The 23,862-nt window shown below is 41.4% G+C and overlaps 1 protein-coding gene across 1 annotated transcript in view; it reads left to right on the plus strand.

Annotated features, from left to right (window-relative positions):
- LOC113980613 (coiled-coil domain-containing protein 171-like) overlaps nucleotides 1-23,862 on the plus strand; it is a gene marked incomplete at its 3' end in the record, with an annotated part of 52,778 nt that overhangs the window by 22,117 nt on the left and 6,799 nt on the right. Inside the window, exons 8-16 of the mRNA XM_027707834.1 lie at nucleotides 9,356-9,486; nucleotides 12,421-12,556; nucleotides 14,053-14,220; nucleotides 16,128-16,316; nucleotides 17,550-18,042; nucleotides 18,802-18,915; nucleotides 19,591-19,817; nucleotides 20,458-20,637; nucleotides 22,358-22,534. Coding sequence (XP_027563635.1) covers nucleotides 9,356-9,486; nucleotides 12,421-12,556; nucleotides 14,053-14,220; nucleotides 16,128-16,316; nucleotides 17,550-18,042; nucleotides 18,802-18,915; nucleotides 19,591-19,817; nucleotides 20,458-20,637; nucleotides 22,358-22,534 — 1,815 coding nt within the window. The remainder of the gene's footprint in view (nucleotides 1-9,355; nucleotides 9,487-12,420; nucleotides 12,557-14,052; nucleotides 14,221-16,127; nucleotides 16,317-17,549; nucleotides 18,043-18,801; nucleotides 18,916-19,590; nucleotides 19,818-20,457; nucleotides 20,638-22,357; nucleotides 22,535-23,862) is intronic.

Genomic DNA, 23,862 nt, shown 5'->3' on the forward strand with positions numbered 1-23,862 from the left:
AGCTCTGCAATGCTGCAGCTCTCCCGTTTAGGAAGAACCTGCAATGCTCTCTTACAGTCTGGGTTCGCGTTTTCGAAAGCCAGTTTCCTGCAAAGTATGTCTCTGGCTTCCTCATTTTCAATCTGCCTATCTAGGGTAGATTGCAGCCGATCCAAGAATTGGGAGAACGGTTCTGTCGGGCCTTGCATTATTCTTGTGAATGACAAATTAGTGTCTCGGTCTGATGTGGGAAGTGTTCTCATGACTCTCATAGTGTGTTTAGCTATCACCTCGTACACTTCCTTATTGTACCTAGATTGACCATCTATCGATTGATAATTACCCTCCCCGGTTAGTTGGTGTGTGGTAACCCCTGCTTGTGGGTCAGTGGCATACACAGAGCAATTCTCCCGAAAGTCATTCAGCCACATGTTGTACTGTGTATTGGTAAGACTTATTTTTAAGATAGTCTTCCAATCGTGTGGCATGAAAATGTAGGTAGAGCTTAGCGTGTCTAAAAATGCCAGGGTGTTAGATGAAGACGCGCCAGTTTCCCTTATTATTTGTCTCAGTTCCTTTGTTAGTTCGTGCGGCAAGGGTTTGAACCGGCGGCTGTTGCGTGGACCAATGACGACTGGGCATTCATTAATCAATTGCAAGTCTCCCACTGGTATTGCCTCTTCTCGACACAGACTCCACCTATCAACCGACCCTCCCCCGGTTGCTACCTCGCTCCTTCCTGACGGAACTAACCCTAGCTCCTCCTCCTCCTCCCATCCCCACTCCTCCCCCCCGGCGGCTCCGGCGATCTCGGTTCCCGGTGAGAGGGTGTGGGCAGGTGTCGGAGGCGGCGAGGGGGCGGAGCTACCTCCCCCCTCGCTCCTATGGGTGGGGCGGGGTGGCGCAGGGGCCAGAAGAGACAGGTTAGTACCCGGGCCATGTGATGGGCAAGACGGCGGTGCCCAGGCGGGGCCACATGGACGGCGGTCATCCCCGGGACGGGGAGGCAAATCTGCTGGGCTACCCCCCGGTCACCGTAACAGAGCCCTCTGCGGTGATCCCATGAACGGGGATCTCGCATCTCAGGCTCCGTCCCCTCCCAACGGCCCTTGCCCCAATGGCTCTCGGCTTCTGACTCCATGCTTAAATCACGAACGCTTCCCATTCCCCCCCCACTGGACTTTGGGCGTTAGTGTCCCTACGCCTAAAAGTTGGGTGGCTGCCGCTAGCAGTATTATTGGGGGGGTGCGTGCTGGTGTTATACGCTTGTGTGGTGCGTTCGTGGACTCTGTGTAGTGCAGACATTAGTATCTGCCATGCTGGGAAAGCTCTGATAGCCTGGGGGTCTCCCCCCTGAGCTTTGAGCTTTATAAGGTTCCCTAGTTCGTCCCATATGTGTATATGTAGGGCTTCCGCCAGCGGCAGTTCGGGGGCAGCTGTCTTAGTAAAGCGTACAAGCTCAGTGAGTTCGGCCCGTGTGGCTTGCACATTATATGGTCTGAGAAGGATTGCCAGTGCATCTGTGTCTTGTGAAAGTGCGGTGGAGAAAAAGATTCCCATTTTACCTTTTCTCGGCGCTTTGGACGCACGTGTGTGGAAGTTCTATGTGTGGTGGCTGGCTACTCCCGGTTCTGATCGGCTGGTTTCCCCGGCTCTGCGGCGGCGGCGGCTCGGTCGGCGACAGCTGCGTGCTTGGTCGGCGGCAGCTGCAACGGTGGCAGCTTCTTCGCGGCGCTGGCGGTGGGGGCGGGCGCGGGGTCCTTCTCCTCGGCGGCGGCGGTGGCGGGCGGCGCTCCTTCTCGGCGGAGCGGCGGTGGCAGGCGCGGTCTATGGGGTCGCTAGGTGAGGTAGTGTGCGGGGGCTGCGGATGCGGTCGTGCAGGGTTCCCCCGGTCTCACGCGGCTTCTGGGCAGGCGCGGGGCCGGTGGATGCGGCGGTGAACGCGGACAGCAGCGGCGGGCGGCGTGGAGCTGTGTGGCTTTCTGCTAGGCAGACAGCCAAAGCGGGGGTCCGATGGTGCGGCTGGGGTGGTAACGGGCAGCTGCGGTGCCGATCCGCGTGGCTGTTTCAGCAGCGGCGGTGGGCGGTGGCGTGGCAGAGATTTCCCCGCGGTTTCAGCACGTCTCACGGCTCGGGGTTCCGGGCTGCGGTCACGCTGCCGCTCGGGGAGCAGTTCTAGCCGCGCAGGCTGCCTTTCAGCTCGACTCACCGCTGCGATGTTGCTTTGGTCCTCTCCGGTCTCTCCAGTGCCTGCCCGGTCCGATCTCTCGGCGGTTTCTTGTTTCTTCTTTCTTCCTGTTTTCTGTGCACTTTCCTATAGTTTTTTGAGCTCACTAACTTCGTTCCTTGGTCTACCCCAAGGCAACGTTTACAGACGTCCATGTTTTTTTCGGTAAAGGACTCCCACTTTATAAAACTAAAGTGATAACCGGAAATCCACCGATAATACCTGGTACAGGTTTTTAAGCTATCAGATCTAATGTAGATTCGGTCCCTGTTCGGGCGCCAGATGTAGCGTCACGTGTGACGCTGCCTTTATATGATAAAGAATAACTACACGCTCTCCGGAGCTGGTGGAATCAGAGAGCCTTTATTTGAATTCCACGGTCCTTTTTATATCCCATAACTATGTGATCCCTTTACCCAATGGGGGTTGTGAACCTCGACGCATGCTCTTTGGGCCTCTCTGCCCCGGTACATCCCCCTGTACCTCAGACACGCCCCTACACTGCAGCATAACAGGAATCTGTAACAATATTAACAGGTTGTTCTGAAAACTTTCCCAAGGCAATACGTATGGTAGCCGGTTCCAGAACCTGTACAGTACCCTGGTTCATGGTCTGTACCTCTCGTTCCTATTGTCCTGTATCAGAGTTTACCCAAGTCACTGCAGCTTTTCGTGTCCTCTCAGATGCATCTGTAAAGACTGTGAGGCCTTTCACTGGTTCATGTTTGCATCTGGTTGTGGCTTTTGAGGGTAAATTATTGATTTCTGCCCACAGTCTGAGTTTAGGGAAATGAATGGAAATGTCACCGTCAAAGCCTACCAAGGCAACCTGGAGTCCTGCATCCTCGACTAGCATCCAGTCGAGGTTGTCCTTTGTAGCTGGGATGTAGATGGTTGCAGGATCTCTCCCATCTAGCTCCTGTAGTCGTCCTCTGCCTTTAATGACAAGCTTGGCAAACATTACATTAGTAGTCCACACAGTTTTAGGTGGTGTATGGGGCAGAAACAACCATTCTAGGACCCTCAGTGGGTCTTTTTCAGTCTGATCCCACTGAAACAAAGCTGCAAATGACTGGTACCTGCTGGGTATGAGAGCAAGGCAGATTTGCAGTTCAGGATTTCTCCTTCTGCTTTGTCTGGCTTCTATTGCCTTGGCACAAGTGTCTAATGCCTGCTTTGCCTCTGCTGTCAGAGACCTGCTAGACGTTAAGCCCGAGTCCCCTTTAAGCAGCTCAAATAGAGGGTGTAGCTCCTCTGTGGTTATGCCTAAAATAGGCGTTAGCTGGTTGATGGCTCCCAGAAGTTTTTGCAGTTCGTGTAGGTTAAAGTGTTTTTTACCTCAAGCTGCAGTGGCTGTGGAGAAATTTCCTGCTGCGTGATTTTCCATCCAAGGTAAGTCCAGGGCTGCGATCACTGGATTTTCTCTGGAGTGATCTGCAATCCTACATCTTGGACAGCATTGGTTAGATCAGCAACAACAGATTGTAACTCAGTTTCTGTGGCTGTGGTTATTAATATGTCATCCATGGAATGGTATATGATGGCAGAGGGAAAATGCCTCCTGATGGGGTGAAAAGCGTTCGCCACTACCATCTGACATATCGTTGGGCTATTTTGCATCCCCTGAGGAAGGACAACCCAGTGATACCTCTGCATGGGCTGTGCGTTGTTCAAGGTGGGGATGGAAAAGGCAAAACTTAGTGCATCCTCAGGGTGCAGAAAGATGGTAAAAAAGTCTTTCAAGTCAATTACCATCAACAGCCACCCTGCTGGAAGCATAGCAGGTGAGGGGAGGCCAGGCTCCAATGCTCCCATGGGCTCTATGACTGCGTTAGCTGCTCGTAAGTCCTGCAACATTCTCCACCTCCCACTTTTCTTGGGAATTCAGAACACAGTGTTCCAGGGACTGGTTGTTGGCACAATATGACCTGCTCAAGTTGCTCCTTCATAAGCCCTCTTAGGTGTACAAGCCGCTCCTGTTTCATGGGCCATTGATCTACCCAAACTGGCTGCTTACTTTTCCAGACCAGTTTAATTGGTCCTTGGGACGGCTGCTCAATGACCCCTATTGAAAAACCTGGCTGCTTGCAGAAGCACTTTGCATGACTGTGCCAAACTGTCCGAGAACATCCCGTCCCCACAATGTACATGGAATGGGAGCAATAAAAGGAACAATTTTGGCTACTTGTCCCTCAGGGCCCATCACTGTGCATATTTGAGCAGTCTGTCTGGGTCTCTGTGTGCCTCCTACCCCCGAATGGTTGCTTCTGGGCAAACAGTAGGCCAGTCAAGGGGTCATTCGGAGTCCTTTATTATGGTAATATCGCCTCCTGTGTCCACTAAGCCTGTAAATCGGTGTCCATCAATCCGGCATGTCATGCAAGGCTGTGTGGTTGTGATGGCTGTTGCCCAGAAGATTTGTGGCTGGCCTGTGCTCCCGAAAACCCCTGAACCCCGCTCCCCCTCCCCTGCAGGAGATGCGCTGTAGAAAGGGATTAGTTGGGCAATTTTTTGTCCCTTAGGGATGAAATAAGGGGGTGTAGGAGTCCAGGCCAGAATTTGAATTTGACTATGGGAGTCAGAGTCTATTACTCCAGGCAGCACGAATAAACCCATTCTGTAGTAGAAGATCTCCCAATTAGTAGTGCATGCACCCCTGGATTAAAGGGACCCCAGTGTCTTGTAGGGATTAGTACTACGTCAGTGGAAGTTATAATGACTGGTTCTCGGTTGGATAAATCCAACCCAGCACTGGCTGAGGTGGTGGGGCACAGATGGCGAGCCTGTTCCTGTGATTCATATTTATTTGTTGTGTCAGGGCGCGCGATACCACCCCCTGCCTCCGGTTTCCCTGGAGGAGGAGCTTTTTGGCCCCCTCCTCCTGTTTGGGTACTTGTGGGATGCTGCTGCAGAGGGTCTCTGTAACAGTTCATTAGGATACATGCCCGGAATAAAGACAAGTGCCACAAATATTCAAACACACAAAATATCTTTTATTACAGTGAGAATAATAATAATAATCTTAGCAAAAGAATCAAAAAACTAAAGAGATACAAAATAACTACCTTATTGCATGGCCTTCAAACAAATACTACGAACAGCATTCAATATGGTATAATCTTAACTAGTAAAAGGGAGTTTAAAGGGATACCAAAAGGGGATCTTAACACAATTCTATGGACAACTATTAACAAGATATTGGTTAGTAAAAGAGGAAATTAAAGGGAAAAATACTATGAACAACTTATTCAATAATAAAGGGGAATTAAAGGGACACTAAAAGGATAAAAAAAGTTTAAAAAAGTTTGTTCTCTCAGTTGCTTCCTATCAATAAACTGTGCTTACCCACACAGACAGGTCAGGGCTACCAGGATCTGCAGCAGCTGGTCAGTACCCATGCTTAGCGGGCATCCCCGCGGAGCAACACAGTCTCAGTAGTAGGATGAGTATCGCTCAACTCAGCAGTCCTGACACCCCATTTTTATCAGTTCCACATTATACTATTTAGGGCCAGTACGCAGTGTAAGGTGATGCCTGAATGGCAGCCAAACACCGCCTAATCATTACCTAATGGCAACAGTCTGCGCATGCCCTACTTGTGGGGCAAGGGGCGAGCGACCCCTGCCCACATAATCTTCCTCCCATCATCATCTTTCTCACCCCTATGTATGACCTCTACCATTGTGTTTCAAGGGTAGATGTATCTATCTTGCAATATGTAGCAAAACCAAGGAAGAACTCAGCTCTGATAATGGGGGATATCAGGCTGACTTGCTAGAAAGCACAATAGACCTTACAATCAGCTTGTTCCATGAAGTTACATTGTACCATACTCTGGCTGGTTTCACATCCTAATATGATTCCTTTTTCATGCCTCTATGCTCCATTGATCGTCTAATTCAAAAGTACCCCCCTTACAGTCTCCTTGGGCAATCCCTTTGAAAGTGATCAGGGGCACCACATCTAAAGCAACCATTTCTGCGTCTGGCTCCTTCCTGCACTCTTAGCTGGGGGCTTAAGGCTTTGGCTAAAGAGGCAGTTTGGTGTTCCATGGAGCCAACACCCTGGCAGGCTCGAACCAGCTCAGCAGTGCTACAGCTCTTCCTTTTAGGAAGGGCCTGCAAAGCTCTTTTACAGTCTGGGTTTGCGTTTTCATAAGCCAGTTGCCTAAAAAGCATTTCTCTGGCCTCATCGTGCTCAATCTGCCTGTTCAAAGCAGCTTGCAGCCGATCTAGGAATTGAGAAAATGGTTCAGTAGAACCTTGTAACACTTTTATAAATGACAGGTTGCTATCCTGCTCTGTAGTGGGTAGTTTCCTCATGGCTCTCAGGGCTAGTTTTGCAATTACCTTGTACACCTCCCGGAAGTAGCCTGACTGGGCATCTACTGTAGTGAAATTCCCCTCCCCGGTTAAGGGGTTAGTGGTTATGCCTGCCTGTGGGTCGTTAGCATACACAGTACAATTCTCCTGATAGTCAGTTAACCAGACACTATACTGAGTGTTAGTTAACACCAATTTCAGTAGCATTTTCCAGTCACTTGGGGTGAAGATGTATGTTGAACTCAGCGTCTCCAGATATGCGAATGTATTGGTTGAGGACACGCCAGTCTTTCTTACCGATTGCCTCAGTTCCTTTGTCACCTCATATGGTGGAGGCTGGAACTGGGGGGCCTGATGTGGGCAAAAAATGACTGGGCATGCATGAATAACCTGCAAATCTCCCACTCTGATCGCCTCCTTCCGACACTGTTCCCACCAATCAACCGACTTTACCTCGCTTGTCCCCTCACTCCCTCCCGGTCAAACCATCCCTGGTTCCCTCCTCCTCATCCTCCAATGTCTCCCCCCCTGTGGCCCCAGTAAACCCGGTTCCCCGAGGCAGGGTGTGGTGGATGATGGACGCGGTGGCAGGGAGGGGCTCCCCCCGCCATGCCCGTGGCCGGAGCGGGGCGGCACTGGGGCCAGAAGAGACAGGTCAGTTTCCGGTCTGTTTGGCGCACAAGATGGCTACGCCCGTGCCGGTGCACGTGGTTGCCAGTCATCCGCAGCATGGGGTGGCAAATAGACTGGGTTCCCCTCCTCATCGCTGCAATGGGGCCCCCTGCGCTGATCCCATGGGTTGGATTCCCGCATTAAAGGATCCGTTCCCTCCCCGCGACCTGTGCTTCCATGGCTACCGGTACCTGACCCGTGGCTTAATTCGCGAATGTTTCCCCCCTCCCCCGGCAAATCCCTTGGATCTGTATATATTCGGGTTATCTCCAGTGAGTTCCCCCTGGTTTGTGTATGTCTGCGTGTGGGATTTGGGCTGCAGCTAGCAGCCTGGTTGGGGGTCTGTGTGCTAGAGTGGGGTGAATGTCCCATTCACTTATGGGCTCTGTGTAAGGGAGACATTATTATTGTCCAGGCTGGAAGGGCGTTATTATCTTGGGAGTCTCCCGCCCGGGCTTTTAGTCTCATGAGGTTTCCAATTTTGTCCCAAATCTCTATGTGTAAGGCTTCTACAAGTGGCAGCTCTGGTGCCACAGTCTGGGCGGTGGTGGGATCCTGTGGCGGCTGCTACGGGTCTGGTGGTGGTGTGAGCAAGCAGGCTTACGTGGCGCGTGGGCGAGTGGTCGCTGCGGTGGGCAGTGGCAGCGGCTGTCCACGTAGTCGTGGCGCTTGGTGCTTGGTGCTTCAGTGACGGTGGCGGCGCTGGGCTCGTGGGGTCCCAGGGCGCGTGGGGCGGGTGGCGACGACGGCTGCAGCGGTGGCGGCGGGGTCCCAGCTGAGCGGCATGGCTCCCCCACTCAGCTTTTCGAGTGGTGGTGCCTGCAGTTGCTGCTTGGGAGCGGCCCGTGCCGCGGTGCTGGCTGCTCATGCTGCTTGCTCTCGGTTCCCGCTGCTCTACCCCCCACTCACGTAGTCACCGACTCCTCTCCGCTTTTCGCCGCAGCTGCTGTCCTGATCTTTCGGCTTCTATTCTTCTTTTTCTTCTTCTCTGTTTCCATGCACTTTTCCCTATTATTTTTCCGAGCTCGTTGCTAATCTGCATCTCTCAGTACCGGCTGAGAACTGATGCTTTTAAGATGTCCAAATTTCTTTCGGTAAAAGATTCCTGTGTTCTGTAACGAGCACGTTCTGGAATCTACGAATTCCCTTACTAAAAGGGTTTTTTAATTTGGGTCCTAATATAGGTTCTAGCCCCTGAGTCGGGCGCCACGTGTCGGGTTATTAATATAATAAAGAAGAGCAGTCCAACTCCTAGCTGGGTTGCAGCCAAAAGGGCTTTATTTCAAAAGGTAGTGCCTTTTTATCCCCTTGGGAACACGTGACCAAGTAACCAATGGGAATATAGACTCCTGCACATGTCCTGGACTTCTCCCAGGATGCCTCACTTGCATCCCCTGGACACGCCTCCTACATTGACCCAGTAAAGCAATTAGGGTTTATTTTAAAAAAATTGTGAAAAAGCTTAGTGTCAATTGCTTGCTAATTTCATACTAACTAACAAGCACTTCACACTGGATTTTTAAAAAACTAAGCAAGAAAAAAAAAAGGTAATTTCTGTGGGGTTTTTTTCTTATTTTCTGAGGAGCAAAAATAAGTATTACCATTCTTCTGTCAGTTATTTTCTTATGCCTATGGCCTTCTCTATGTACAGGCACTTAAATTTTTGAAATTATGAATAAACAACTAGAAATAATTTAGTTTTCTTAATTTCCTCTCTACTTTTGCAACCTACAAAGGAACTGGGATGGTAACGTTTTTTTAAGTTAGAGACTTATCTTTTATGGGTAAATAATTGGTAAGATTTTCTTCCTTGTTTATATACATTAACAAGCTCCATGTGTGCTTTGTTCTGAGTGGAAGTTTAGCCTTTATTGTTAATCCCACTCTTTCGTGTGTCTTTTTTAAAAATAGAATTCCCCTGGAAAACTTCAGTAATATTAATAACTGAAAACAGGAAAATCCAGACAGGATTTTTGAACTATATGCATTAACACATGTGTATTAATACCTGTGTTCAATGCTTTCTGTCTATATACTTCCATATAGAATTTATAGAATACAGTTGCCTGTAAAGCAGAACAGAACAGAAAACAGTGTTGAAGACCTTTTTAGTTTTTCCTGTCTTGTTTTAAATTGCTTTCTTATCACTTGGTAGTTAAGAATTCAAGAACTTGAAGAAGCTTTGAATTCAGAAAAGGGCAGCTCATCAGAAGCTCTTTCAGTGTTACAAAATATGAAGAGAGATTTCAGAGAGTCAGCAAATGCTCGTGAGAGGGAACAAAACGTGTAAGTTTTCCTCTAAAGCCATTGTAAAATGGCAGTAGACAGCTTGAGTACCACTTACAGTTTACATTCCCTATAATTTCATTCAGTAGAAAACAACACAATCTAATGCAATTTGCCAAACCAAGACAAAGGTTCAGAACCTGGCAATCCATTAATAACAGCTCCATACCAGTAATCGTAGGTATTGAGTGGGTAGAGATAATACCTAATCCATTACAGGTTACTTGCCAAAGCAAAAATACTGAAAATAATTATGATGGGGTTCGTCCTCTAGTGGTGTTTGGGAGGAGTGTAGGAAAACATATCTGGCAGATTTAGAAGAGATGGGTTTTCTATATCCACTTGTATTATTACGAAAACATTGTTTTCCACTTCAGTGAGCTACATGAATATCTAAGGATACTGTCAAGAAATTATGTATCATTTATAGCGGTTAATATTTGTTTTCATCTTTTGAATAAGTGTAGAAATCTTTAACTGGTTAAAAAAAAAATAGAAAAGGGGATCAAGTGTGAGAGAGCATATGAAATTACTTGGGATGCCTTTCCTGCTCAGCACAAACTGCTGTGTCTGTGGTAACAGACAATTTTTGGAACTTGGGTAGATATAGGATGCGCAGTATTGAATCTTCTTCACAGGCTGAATCAATTATATATTGGGGTGAGAAAACAGCACAATGAAGAATGGTGTTGGAAGACAGAGAACTGAATAGGTGAAATAGAGGATAGTAGTTAGTGAAATTTAGTGAAAGAGGAAGTTTAAGATTAAAAATGAGTGGTGCACAGTGAGGCTATGAGAAGAGACTCAAGGTAATAAAAAATGTTAGAAAACACAGACTTGGTCTCACTTTCAGTCTAGGATTTTATGGGTCAGTATACATAGGTATTTATGTTGACTTTCTCACGCAAGGAGTAGTGGAGAACAAAAGAAACTAGTTTTCCTACAAGGAAAGAAATTTGTGGCCTGAGTAATTCCAGATTCATGGTTATGTAGATGCTTTTAGTAGGATAGTTCAAACCTGAGCTATGTCATAAGCACCTTAGAGCTCTTTATTAAAATTAGGCCAGAAGAAGTTTGCATGTAGAATTGTGCATTTAGGTAAAGCATTCAGAGTCACATAAAAAAATACAAAGCTTTTTTTTCCCCTCTCAAAGAAAAGGAAATAATTTTTATGATAGAAATTTGTGAAAATGTTTAAAATACACTATGGTAGTAATCTAAGGTGGTGTTTCAGGAAGACTGTGGTCTTCACAGCTGGGAAACTGAATTAGTGTATTTCAAGATTCCCTATGGTAATAAAATAAGATCAGATAGTTAAACTGTAATCTCACTCTGTCCAGTTGTTTTTGCCTTGAGCATGAGTTCCATGGCAGCAACATAGGCAACTCTAAACTAATACCTAATTATTTGGTTTTTCCTTGAACTGGAGAAGACCTGTCATTGATTTGACATTTTATTGTTTCCCTTTTAAAAAGCTCCTTTCTGTTCAAAACAGCCTTGTTTGGAGGAATGACTATTGGATCAGGAGTTTTACATAACAATCTAATCTGCACTTTATGAACTTTTTAAAAATGTTAACTGGATATGAGAATAATTTTTGTCTAATATCCAAACACTACTTATCACTAATTGCAATCATCTGTTGCTTTAGGCAATTACTCCTGGGAGCTTCTGCCAACTGAGTTTTTTCAAAGCAAATTATCTTTGATTTTAGAGAATGCAAACCCTACCATGAAAGTTAACACAGTTAAGTTTTGGTGGTTTTGCTAACAGAGCTTGAGGAAACAGAAGCAGCTTATCCTGACAGTTTTGTTAGTCTGGACACCCAAATTTCCAGAGGGCAACAAAGATAGGTAGTGAAGATCAAGCTTTTTCTGAGATGGACATCAATATACTCAGTTCCCTTGAGGAAATTATGTGGGGTACTGCCTCACCTGTTTCCTGTGCCCTTTTCGTTCTTTGAAACATAGAGGTATCAGTAACATTGGTGAATATCAGTGATTGTTTTCACTAGACACCTTCAGAAACAGTACAAGAGCCTTTGATATATTTGCCTTTGAAGGCTGTGGTCCTTGTACTCCAGAGAGGGTCAGGACCTTGGCTTTTTTTTCTAAGTCATAGTTTGGCATCCTAACTTATTTTCCCTTTTTCTAGAAGAGTCACATCAGTTTGTCTTTATGCCTTTGTCTAATGAACCTCCAAAACTTCTTTGTTCTGAAAGGACTTGTTTCTTGACATTCCCAGGACTGAAATCAATTGGTCTATCTGGTTTCTCCTTTTGCCCTTTTCCAAATACAGGTGTGACATTTGCCTTTCCCAATTTACCAGGGACCTGCCCCAATTTTTGTGACCTTCCACAATGATTATGGGAAACCTTACTGTGCCATTGGCCAGATTTGTCAGAACCTTTGAGTGTAGGTGATCTGGCCTCTTCAGTTTCTATGGGTTGAGTCCTTAGAAGTTATCCCAGACTCAATCCTCACCTATTGCTAGCAATGTTTCTCCTTTGTGAGCCCTTTTTCCTGATCATAGATGCTTGAGAGACCTTGTCAGAGAAGACTGAGACAAAAAAGACATTGAGTTTGGTGACCTTCTTTCTGTCTGCTGTTGATAAATTAGCTGGTTTGTGTAGAAGCCAGTCCATTTTTGTTTATTATATGTAATTTAGAAACTGTATCCAAATAATCAGTTGAATTCATGACTGGTAATCTAACACAAGGCTTGGTAACTGAGAAGAACACAACCACTTCTTGAAAAGTCTTTCTCAGAGGGAATATATGTTTCTTCATTTAATTAAAAAAGGCAAGCAACTTCAGAAGCCATATGATGTGCTAACGTGATATGTGCCATATCTATTGATTATTTTTTAAAAGTATGCAGTACACTTGACAAAAGTAATTTTGCTAAAAATGTTCTAATGTGGAAATTTTCCAGATTACAAAGGGAGCATTTCTCCTCAGGCAAGCAACTGAAAGAGATGACTGAGGAAAGAAAGGAAAACAGGGATGTCTCTAGGAAAGTAGAGCCTACCAAAAGCAGCTCCAGCATGTTACTGGAGGAAGGTCAAATGGTAAGACAAAAGGCCTGTGGCACTCACTGTTTAGGCTTTTTTATACTGTGAGAATAATCTGCATTTGCTGTGCTGTTTTATGTTACTTTCCTTTTTTTTTTTTTTGGTAAAGCATGAATAAATATATCTCATACCTTGGAGAAGCTAATTTGAGGTTGTATATTAAGTGATATGCCATGTGTTTAACTGAAGAGTTATTTGCAGAAAATAGTTATTTTAAAAGTATGGATATGAGTAAGTTGTGTTTGCATCCTTAATCAAGAAAGCATTTTGTAGATATGGATTATGATTTCTTGTAAAGAATGTTCTATCTTTCTACCCAAACTTTTTTGTCAAGTTTTATTAGCTACCATTGTAGACTTGCTTATTTCTATTTCATGTAACTTTTTGGTTTTCCCCTTTCCCTTATTTAGGTGTGGATTTGGCGTGTTGGATATATTTTACTGGATTATTTTCTGATATCTTTCTCCTCTTATATGACCAGTTAGGACCTTCCCACCGTCTCTACCCAACTCAACTTTGGCACCCAGTTTTTCTATCCTATTGCATAGCAGCAGGAACAAAGGAAAGGTCTTAGCATATATGGAAAAATCTTCTTTCATTGTGTGGTAGCATTTGCAGTATTTCTACAGTTAGTAATGTAAACTTTCTTTTGGTACTGGCTTGCAAATTTCTCCTCCTCCCTCTTGGACCTCTGGGTGTGGAAGGTAAATGTGGTCTGTTCCCTGCTGCTGGCAGGCATTGTGATAATCATTGAGAGACCTGCAGAGGGTCTTCAAATTTGTTGGTGTCTTCTGTCCAGCTGATGGAGTTATTCCATCCGTTGTCTTAGTGTTATCCACTGCTTAGGAAGACTGGTAATTAACAAACTGAGGAAAAATAAAAAAAAAATCTCCTTTTACTTCTGGGAGAGTAACAGCATCTTCCATGCAAATAATAATGTATTAAAAGACATTTGCTCTCCTAGTTAACCTAAAAAAGTCATTTTATCAGGCATAAAAGAAATACAAAGAGATAAGAGCAACTGTCTGCCCTAACTACAGCCAGCAATTATTGTTATTCATGACTACAAAACACGATTCCAAGCTGAAAATTATCTGCTAAAAACCTTAAGCACTTGCTAGAAATTGCTGTGATACAGTTTTCCTTTTCGTTTTGTGTTCCTTAGTAAAATGTATATTATACTTGACAAGAATGAAGCAATTTTTTCTGTAGCAGGTCATGGCTGTGACCGCTGCAGGACTGGGCTTTGTTTGAATACTTTATTTCTATACTTTTTTTTACAAAATGTTATCTAATTAGAGAGTTTTCTTACTCTGGCTTCAATATGATGACTGCAAACATTAACAAGGAATTGAGGAATTCTGTAAAGGTTTGAGAATGAGCTTTGTGGGCTTTGTTTTCAGCTGCATGCAGCTCCTATTATACACCTAATGAATTTCTTTTGCTTCTAACATTGCTCAGATACAACAGTTAATTTTTTCTGTTTGCTTCAGGAGGAGGTGCACGTTCTCCGTAGCTTATACCAGCATCTGGTAGAAAGCTGTGTGCTTACAAAGCAACCAGAAGTTCCCATAGACAGTTTGTCTTGGTCCGAGCTTTGTGTCCTCGTGTATGAAAATATTGATACCCTGGTCTTAGACTTCAGGAGGGCTCAAGACAAAGTAAGTGTCCTTAGGCATCAGCTACCTCTGCTAAATTCAGTGACATTTGTCCACATCACAGTCTCATTAAAAAAGAGTGATATTCATCTTCTTTCAAAAAGAATTTGGATGTTAATAATTGAATACCGTTAATTATGGCTTGTCTGCATCTCAGTTTGATGACTGAAGTCTGTATGAAGTCTCTAAGCTCCACTTTCTGTGCCAGGTACACTGATAGCACTGTCCAGTATTAGCCACAGGGACCTAATTAAAAAAAATTAAATTAATCTTCCTGACGAAACAATTCAAGGAACGTAGTAATTTACAGTCTTAAAGCAAGTGTTTATTTTTCTATAATTCAGAAGAAAAATACACTTACTCCAGGATTCCTATCTTTAAATTATGTGTTTATGTTTCAGAGGTACTATTTGAAAGAATACCAGCGTGCATTTTTTTTTGCTTAATTGTAAATTTTGGGTTATTATGTCTGTATTCAGGAACACAATAGGAAATACCTATTTTTATGAAACATGCCAGTATTTGTCTAAGGGAGAAGCTGTAGTTTTCTGAGTGATTTTCATGTGAATGAGTTTACATGGCCTTTCCCTCCAGAAATCCCTGCATTTTTAGGACTTTAAGTCAACTGGCTCCAGAGTAACACATGCCACTCTTTTTTTGGATTTCAATTTGTGTTCTAGGTCCATCGATCAGCCCAGTCCTACAGTCTAATAGAATGATTTCAGGACTTAGCACCCAGATATTTAGTTCCATAAGCATAGGAAGGGAAAAGCTCTTTCAGACATTTCTCATCCTCTGGAATTGTGACCACTCCTCTGGCCTGAGCATAGGACAGAGCTGTGGTTGCACTGAGTTGTTTTAAATCTGCCCATCATTTAATAAATACCCCAGCAATCAGTAAAAATTACTAAAGAGGGGTAGAATAAAATCTGGATTATGCAGATTTGATGTATATTTCTATTTCCCTTTTGAAGCAGAGGAGTAAAGGGAAGGGAGTGAATATTGTTGGTAGTGTTTGTAGGGCTTGTGTCTTAATGTTTCTTCCTTTTTAATTAAGTATTGTTATTGAGAGTGATTATGAGGTCTTTGAAGCTCTTCACATGTACTTAGCAGCTTTTCTGGGATTTTTGGGCTGTGTTGTTATCTGTGTTGTACCTGCTTTCTTGAGAACAAAATCTTTCTCTTGCAGTTCTGCGTGATCTATCTGGAAAGTATCTTGTTGATATTTTCTAGTAACAAAGTGCAGGTGTGTGCATTTAGAGACCACCGTTAGCTTGATTTATTCCTCCATTTAATTTGCATGGGAGAGGCAGTGCTAAACCACAGAATGAATTCCTTCATGCTTGTTGAAAGCTTGTTGAAACATCGTAAATTAATGAGCTACTTGTGAAGAAAAACATTATGTATGCTGGAATTTCCTGAAATTGTTTTAGTACTTAATTATAATCTGGAATGTCTTTGCTTTAAAAGAGAACAAAACAGAAAATATTAAGGATTGTTTTTTAGTTATTATTTGGAATCATCACAAACCTCTAAAGGACTGGTATACTTGGACTAATAATTTAACAGCACAAAATTTCATGCACTTAAAAACAAAAAAGAGTTATGGGAAGCATCCAGTTCAGATTTCTGACAAAGAAGGCAACAAATATCTGCAAGGTGATATGAGGATGGAAAAACTGAAACTAAACAAAATTCTTTATTCCAAAATGTGTTTCAGTTTTGTTGTGAGTTTCAACTAATTAATCTGTTGTGAAAGGATTTTACTTACTTTTAATAAATATATTGAAGAAACTAGAATTTAGACTTTATGCTGGAATAGTCTGTGCTTAACTTAATATGTACAGGTAAAGCAGAAAGGTGCTTAGAGAGGTAAAATAATTCCTTCTTTTAAAATGCTTGTCACATAGATATCTCACCTGGAACATGTTTGCAAGGACAAAACTGATACTATGAGGGATCTTCAGCGGAGCCAAGAAGATGCTTTTCAAAATATAGCTGAACAGTTGAAAGCACAGGAACACTGTTGGCAGAAAGAAAAAAGGCATCTTGAACTGCAATATTCAAGTCTCCTTGCTGAAGCTCATGCAAGAGCAAAGGTATGGCACTGTGAACTTCTGATTTTTTTTTCTTGTGAATACTTAATGGATCGTTTCAGTAGTTTAAGTCCCTTATCAATTTAAGGTTGCTTAGGAATTTTAGTTTATCTTTAAATTAAAAAAAAAAATCAGAAAACCTTGTGCTACTCTTAACTTCAGTTATAATAAGAAATAAATGACTTTTTAAAAGCATTCTGAAAGGAATTTTGTCTACAGCCCTAATTCAGAAGCCTAATTTCATTGATAGCTGCTAGTGACATTTTTTTTGGAGAATGTTAAAGCTATGAGGTTGAATTTGCTTATTTTAAGATTTGCATAGGGCAGCAGTTACTTTTTCAGTGTCATGCTTTGCAAAGATTGTAGAGTAACAGTAATGTGGTGTCTGGGGGTAAATGTAGGTATGTGCATTCTGACCCTAAGAGCCAATTAGCAGCTACAGTGGTAGATTTCAACAGTGTCAAAGGACTCTGTTTTACAGATTCTACAATAAGCCATGGTTCAAAAGTGTACTGCTGTCATCACTGACTGTTAGACAAGTTATTTGCATTCTAAAATGTTTCCTGTTATTCTACAACCACTATTCACAGTCTTTACAGTCACATTCTTTACACCTGTTTAAATTAAAAATGTTGTGAAATAGAGGAAGTAGTTATGCCTTGTTATTTGTGACTTACTACAACTTTACTTCATCAAAAAATGCTGTATTTGATACAGATTTGGGGGCTGGAAGTCTTTGCACACTAAAAAATGTATTTATGGAGTATTTAATCTGTCTAATTTTATGTTCCAGAGTCTTCCTTATTCTTCTCCTCTTGCTTTACACTACCTTTCTTTCTGCTTTGTAAAGCAATGTTCTTTCTGAAATTGGAGCATGTAATTTCCTATTGTTAAGTTAACTCATAAAACTGTATTGTGAGCAACCACGTGCTGTTAGACCTTCTCTAAGCTATCACAGTACTAATGGATTGTTGTCAGAAATCAGGAGTCCATTTGTAGTTGAAGACTCTGGAAATTTTCCTTGCACTATTGATCTGGTTTTATACATCTGATTCTGTAACTGTTTACTAGAAGAGATACTTTCATCATCATTACTAATAATTTTTCTTACTTTAACGTGTTATTTGAATGTGAAAATATTATTTTCTTTTAGCTTTTGTCTGGGTGAAAATGATCAGGTTAACATTTTTTCTGGGTTTGTTTGTTTTGTTTGTTTTTTTTTCCCTGTTATCCCAGGAATACCAAGCAGCTGCACAGCAAAACAGGGAAAGAATGTATGCCCTTGAAAAAAACCAGGAGAAACTGGCCCATGAAAATATTTCTGTGAGAAATACATTAACAACTGTTCAGAGGGAGCGTTCATCTCTCCTGGCAGCCTGTGCACTGTTGTCTGGTACCCTGTGTCCCCTCTACAGCCGACTATGTGCTATGACTTCCCAAAAAGACCTTCTCCAGGATCAGGTCAACTTTTACAAATTCCTGAACCAGAGGATTGAGACTATAGTTCATACTTTTCCTGCTGAAGAGGAAAACAATCAAGATGAAGCCAGACGAAGACAAAGGAGAGCCAAAGACCTGGTTTATGTATTCCGAAGAGCCGTGATTGTAGTTTTGGCAGCCAACAGATTCAGAGCTGCAGCCCGGTCTTCTGCTTCCCTCTTCACCTGGACAAATGGCTTAGAAGGAGGCAAAGGGATTCAAGTCTGTGTGGGAGAATCTGAAGGCAGACGTAATGTGTCACATAAGCTAATTGTTTTCTTCTTTTGATAAGTGTTCTGTTAAATTACATGGCTAGCGAATAAGAAAGAGCATCATTATTATTACTAGAGTGTAAAGACATATTTAATGATCCTTTGATAAATATAATTTCTGGACTTATGATTTTTAGATTTCTTGAGAGATGTAATTTCACTTAGAAGTAAATACCTAGTCTGTTAAGCATTGCAAATAAAGTTGCAACTACACACATGAACTCACACTTTTTGATATCCTTGATATTTGTGTTATGATTTCAAAATTAGGTGCTGCTGCATCTTCGCTGTGGTAAATATCTTGTAATGTTCCTAAGTCATTAACACCAACCTGTTTGGTGGAAGGGTATTTCTTTTTCTTTTAATAATAATTTCTAAATATTTATTTCCTACTAAAAAATATACAAAAAGTTGGTTTCTTATTTACATAGAATATTAGTATAGGATTTCTAAATTTTCTTTGGAGATCGTGTAGTCTGCTTGTCCATTTCTGTTACCAGACCAGTTTATGCTTCCCCCCACAAGGGTAAGTAGTATCCAAAATGACTGGTAAACTAGAGATTCATCTACTTTTCTGTTTCAGTAGTTTTGAAAGCATGTTTAATACAGTCTAAATAGTCCTGACTAGTTCATGGCTTATATGCTCAGTTTTGGTCAATTTCTGAAAGAGCTGGAGATAGTAGTGTGCCATATCTAAGTGATCCTGTTATATTGATAGTTGCAATTCTGTTTCACAGGTTATAGAGATGGAGCTGACTGCCTTGAAGCACTTGGCTGGTTAACTAGCTCCAACCTCCATTCTGCAATAATCAGTTCCCTTTCTGAACTGCAGGATGTCCTTAGCAAACCAGGTACTTTTGAAAGTATATTCTTGTAATAGAAATATTAGAAAAAAACAAAACCAAAAAACCCTCAGGGTGATCACATAATTTCCAGTTTCAGGATTTTAGGTAAACTATTCTGGATTATATCTCTGAAGAGCTGTATTGCTAGAATAGATTAACTTTATTTCATTGGTGATATTTTATTCAGTATACAGAGTCATGAAGGCAGAAGGCTGGAGAGTGCTTCTAGAGTTTATTTGCAGTGAGAACTGATATAGGCTACCTTAGTTCATCTGCACTGTTGCCATCCCTGGTTCTGTGTTAATTCGTAGTTTTGAAGTCCTAGTATTTCTGTCACAGAGTAAAGGATATTGAAGGAGGGATACTTTATGTGAATAAAGGGAAGTAGCAGGACAGATAAGGTGACACAGTTCCCAGAGGGCTAAAGAGTGAAGTGGTACCAGAAGACTGCCACTGTGTTTTGATTCAGTTGCAGATGCTTTCTTCTTTGATCATGTTGCTTTCAGTAACTTGAATTTATGTCCTCACAAAGCAAAGTTTGAACTGTGTTTTAGATTCAACATTCTGTGTTTCAGAATATTTACAGGGTTCATACTGTATAATTGAAAAAGAATCATGTATTACACTGATAGAAACCAAAAAACCTACTTGATGTTTCCTTTTTGTTGTTTTTTCTTAAAGATCCAAACTCCTGGCTTTCTGGAAACTCACTTATAAATGCAGCCAGGAGCTCCTTTTCAAAACTTATGGACAAGCTGTTCTTAATGCTGGGGATGGTTCCACTAAATTACCCCAGGTGCATCACTTACCTGGAGAAGGACTCCTTGATACAGAGGCTGGCTTGTGGACTTCTCAGAATAAATAACCAGGCCCTGGAAGCAGGATTGCATGAGAGACTGCCCAGTGTGGTAAGCATATTTATAGTGCTACTTCATGGAAGCAGAAGGGTCACAGAGTAAGTGTTACAGTGAGTCTCTCTTTATAGTACCATTAATTGTGTTTCAGATTGTTTGAATCCATTGCAATGAACTCAACAATAAGGACAATCAGAAGTTGATTTGTAACACCCATAAGTGTTGGGGCATGAATAGATCTTTTTTTTTTACTGTGAAAGGATTTTTAGAAGAGGCTAGGTGTACGCGAGTAAAAGATTTTTTCAGGTTCCATCAGAATTGTATTTGCTTATAAGAACAAACTTGCTTTTTGTTTTAACTGTCAAGGTTCTTTTTCTTTAAATTATTTCCTATTTTCTCATGTTTACCATGAGAAGGTAACCTTCTTCCCTTTAATTATAATGGAAGGATAAACCCTTTCTCTCATATTCTTTCTTTTATTGTGGGCCTTATGTGAAAACAGTACTTCCTTATAAACAGAATTTTCAGTAACCCTTAGTAGGTGAAACAGGTTCACACTTTTGCACTTGTGAGTATCTTTTAGAGGCAGAGGACAAAAGACTTTGTCTTAATTTTCTTGGGTATTAGCTGTGATTTATTTTATCGCTAAAATAGTACATTTTATAGCACATTACTTTGTTTCTGTTGCCAACAGAGAAATGTAACATCCTTGCAGCACCTGGTGTTTGAATACACACGAAGACTTCATATGGCAGAGGCAAAATGCCGCTCACTGGGCCTGCAACTTGAAGAATTCAAATGGAGTTTCAAAGAGATGAAAAAGGATGCTGAAAAAGCCAGGAGCCTGCAAGAGCAATTAAATACATTACAGCATGTAAGCCTATTTGATTTCAAGATTGTCTTGCTCATCAGAGAACTTCCCTTTTACACATTTTTTTGCTTTGTGTTCCTTTGAAAAACAAGTATAAAATCTAGTCCTGACAGAATTTTCCAGAAAACTTACCTTGTAAGTGTCATTAAACTAGAAGTCAGATGTATTTAGAAATATCTCCTTTCCACTGAGGTTTCTTTTTGATTTGTAGAAGGAGGTATTCTGTGCAAATTACATGTTTGGTCTGCAGCAACCCAGGTTTTCTTCCATTTGTTGAAAATGTTGATGTGACTTATATAACCTGAAAGAATTTATAGATTTCACTTCAGCAGAGTAAAGTCAGTTGGAATGAGGGTACTCAAGAAGTGTGTTTATGAGAAGTTCATAAATACAGCCATTTAAACTCTGCATGGGTATTGCTGACTGTTATGATAGACATTTTACTGTGTCTTTGACTATGAGTTATATCCTGAGATAGTTAACACATATTTTAGTGGAGCTGTTTCCTTGAGGGAGTAACTTTATGGCAGGGGAAAAAAAAACCCTCTTCTACCTTCTCAGTGCACATATGCACCAAACTCCCCTGAGTCTTAGCTGTCATTGGTTGCTTTACTTAAACACCATGGGTTCACTAACCTGTAAAGACCACTGTCTGACAGGAATGAGAGGGTTCCTCAAACTAGTTGAAGCCCCCAGATAGTGAGTAACAGATAAGGTGCTTGCAGGACTGATGCCATTTGATGAACTGTCACTTTGATCCCTGTCATACTTATGGAACTGTGCCTTCAGTCCTTCTTGGAAGGGAGGAAACCTGTCTTGCTTTAGCATGCTGGAGGTTCCCTAAGCACCTTTCCTCCCATGCTTATTTTCTACAGGCTGAATTCAGAACTGAGCTCACATTTGAGCTTCCTGAGAAAGTGAATGGGTAAGGTTCCTTAGTCATGCTCTACAGGGGCACAGGGTAACTGAAACAGTTGTGTCCCCAAATAAGCAGTGTTTTCCATGGTTGTGTTGATCCTGAAGCCTAGTTGGTAGACCTTCCAGTATGCCCCAACCTAAACACTTCCAAGCAGAAAATATTTACTAGATGATGTTGAACCCATTCTCCTTCCTGTTCCTAGCTGGGAAAAAGAATTTTTTTTTTTTTTCTCAAATGAAGAAGGCTATATGTAATCATCGTCAGTTTTGTTCTTAATGAGTTTTATTACTGTACAATTTATTTACTGTACAATTCTGGGATAGTTAGGTGTTATTGTCTCATTTTAGATTGTCAATTCAAATTTAGATTGTCATTCAAATGTAGATGATTTTACTTGAAGAACTATTCCTTCTTTCTAGAACAGTTTTGGGAGGGGAGAAAAAGTCCAAGAAAGTGTTCACAAGGGTTAACAAGATATGCACTAAAATGTTGGACATTGATCTGTATATATTTCCTTCTAAAAATTGATATTTTGCAAGCTAGAGTGATAATTTGGATAGAATAATGAATGCCCAGTTTTTACAGTACCCTCCATGCTCTTTAGAAAAAATACTGTTAATAAACTAGTCTGAGGTTTTATTGTTCAGTAACCTGTCTTCATGTAAAAAAAACCTAACTATTAATCCTTGGCATGCATTTGTTTTAGAATTTGATAGGTTTGCAAGTGGAACTTGGAAATTCAGTCAGGTAAACCAGTGAATATAGTTATCAGTACAATCAAATACAATTTATTTCTCTTTTCAGAGAATGATCACCCAAGACAATATACATGAAGAATTAAATAACGCATTACAGCGTGAGCACAAGGCAAGACTGCTTTTACTTGAACAGGAGCAACAGCTAAATGAGTTAAACAATAGACTACAAATGCTCTCCAGTGAAACAGCAGATAAAGGCCAAGACCTAAATCTGTCCATAAGGGTAAGATTATTCTTCTGAAATAGTTACCAGAAATTTACCTCTTGTTAATATTGCATGTCTTGTGCAAATACAATTACAGGAGAAAATGTACACTTACTACTGACTCAGAATTTTTGGGTATTCAGAAAAGATTTTCAGCTACTTTTTTTTTTTCCCCTTTGAGCTCTAGGTGTTGTTTTTAAACTTGGAGAAAAAGACTTTCATGAACTTTTTTTTCTCTCTTGCAGCTTACCAAAACTCAGCTTTATTCATGTCTTTATTAATGACAGGCAGAAAGGGCCTCTGTCTGTGTCCTGGCATTCCAACTGACAGACCCTTTTCTCTTAGCTAATTGGGTTTTGTGCCTCAGAATGCTGGTTTAGTTAGTTTGTTTGGGGGTGGGGTGTCTTTGTTTGTTTAAGGGTTTTTTTTGGTTTTTGTAGCTCTTATTTTGCAGTACAGTGGAACAATCTAATCTTTAATAATCAATCTTGACCTTGTAAAACAGTGTTCTTACAAATTCTTGCTTTGAATTCTTTGTTTTGCGAAAGAGGGGGAAAAATATAATATTAGCTACTTTTGGTTTTGATATCTTATTTTTGAACTTATTCACACTTAGCAGCTATCAATAAGGAGGTATTTTGGTATTCATGTACTTTCATAAAGTAGGCTTGTTAAAGGAGTAATACTTAATTTCTTCACTTTATCAGTTCAAATTTTAATCTTGCATATTTTTATCTTCTTAATGGCTTATACCATAGAAACGGATATCCAAGGTAGCTCATCACTTTCAAGGTCAACTGGGACTAAGTAACTATTTTATGCTACTGTTTTTTATTAGATGAGGTAAATCAGTAGCCCTGATTCCTCTGTATTCGAAAAGAAACTTTTACACAAACGCTAGATGGTTATCTATGCTAGACAGAAATTTTACTCCTGTTACAAACTAGTCTCAATCCAGTAATTTTTTTTTCTTCCTAATGACAGTCATTGTGTGTATATTTACTTTCTTTTAGAGATGTTAGTACCTGTAATAAAACCAATCTATTTTTAAATTTATGAAGTAAGTAATATAAATTGTTAATTAATTGCATTTCAAGTGCAATATATGTTAAATCATGTAACTGCCACTGATATACCTCAAAATAGTCTTCAATACATGTTTTAGAAGAAGATACCCTAAGTTTTGGGCTTGTTTACTGTGCTAATTTTAGTGAAGCTGACACTGATTTACAAGAGCATAAGTCAGAAAAGAATCTCATCCAAATGCTTTGATAACACTCATGGAAAAGTGTTTTCTGATATGAAGATTTGGTATGTTTATTTTCACTAGCAATTTCATTAAAATT

Source organism: Neopelma chrysocephalum, unplaced genomic scaffold (genome assembly GCF_003984885.1).
Source record: "Neopelma chrysocephalum unplaced genomic scaffold, ASM398488v2 Primary Assembly neopelma1_94821, whole genome shotgun sequence".
NCBI lineage: Eukaryota > Metazoa > Chordata > Aves > Passeriformes > Pipridae > Neopelma > Neopelma chrysocephalum.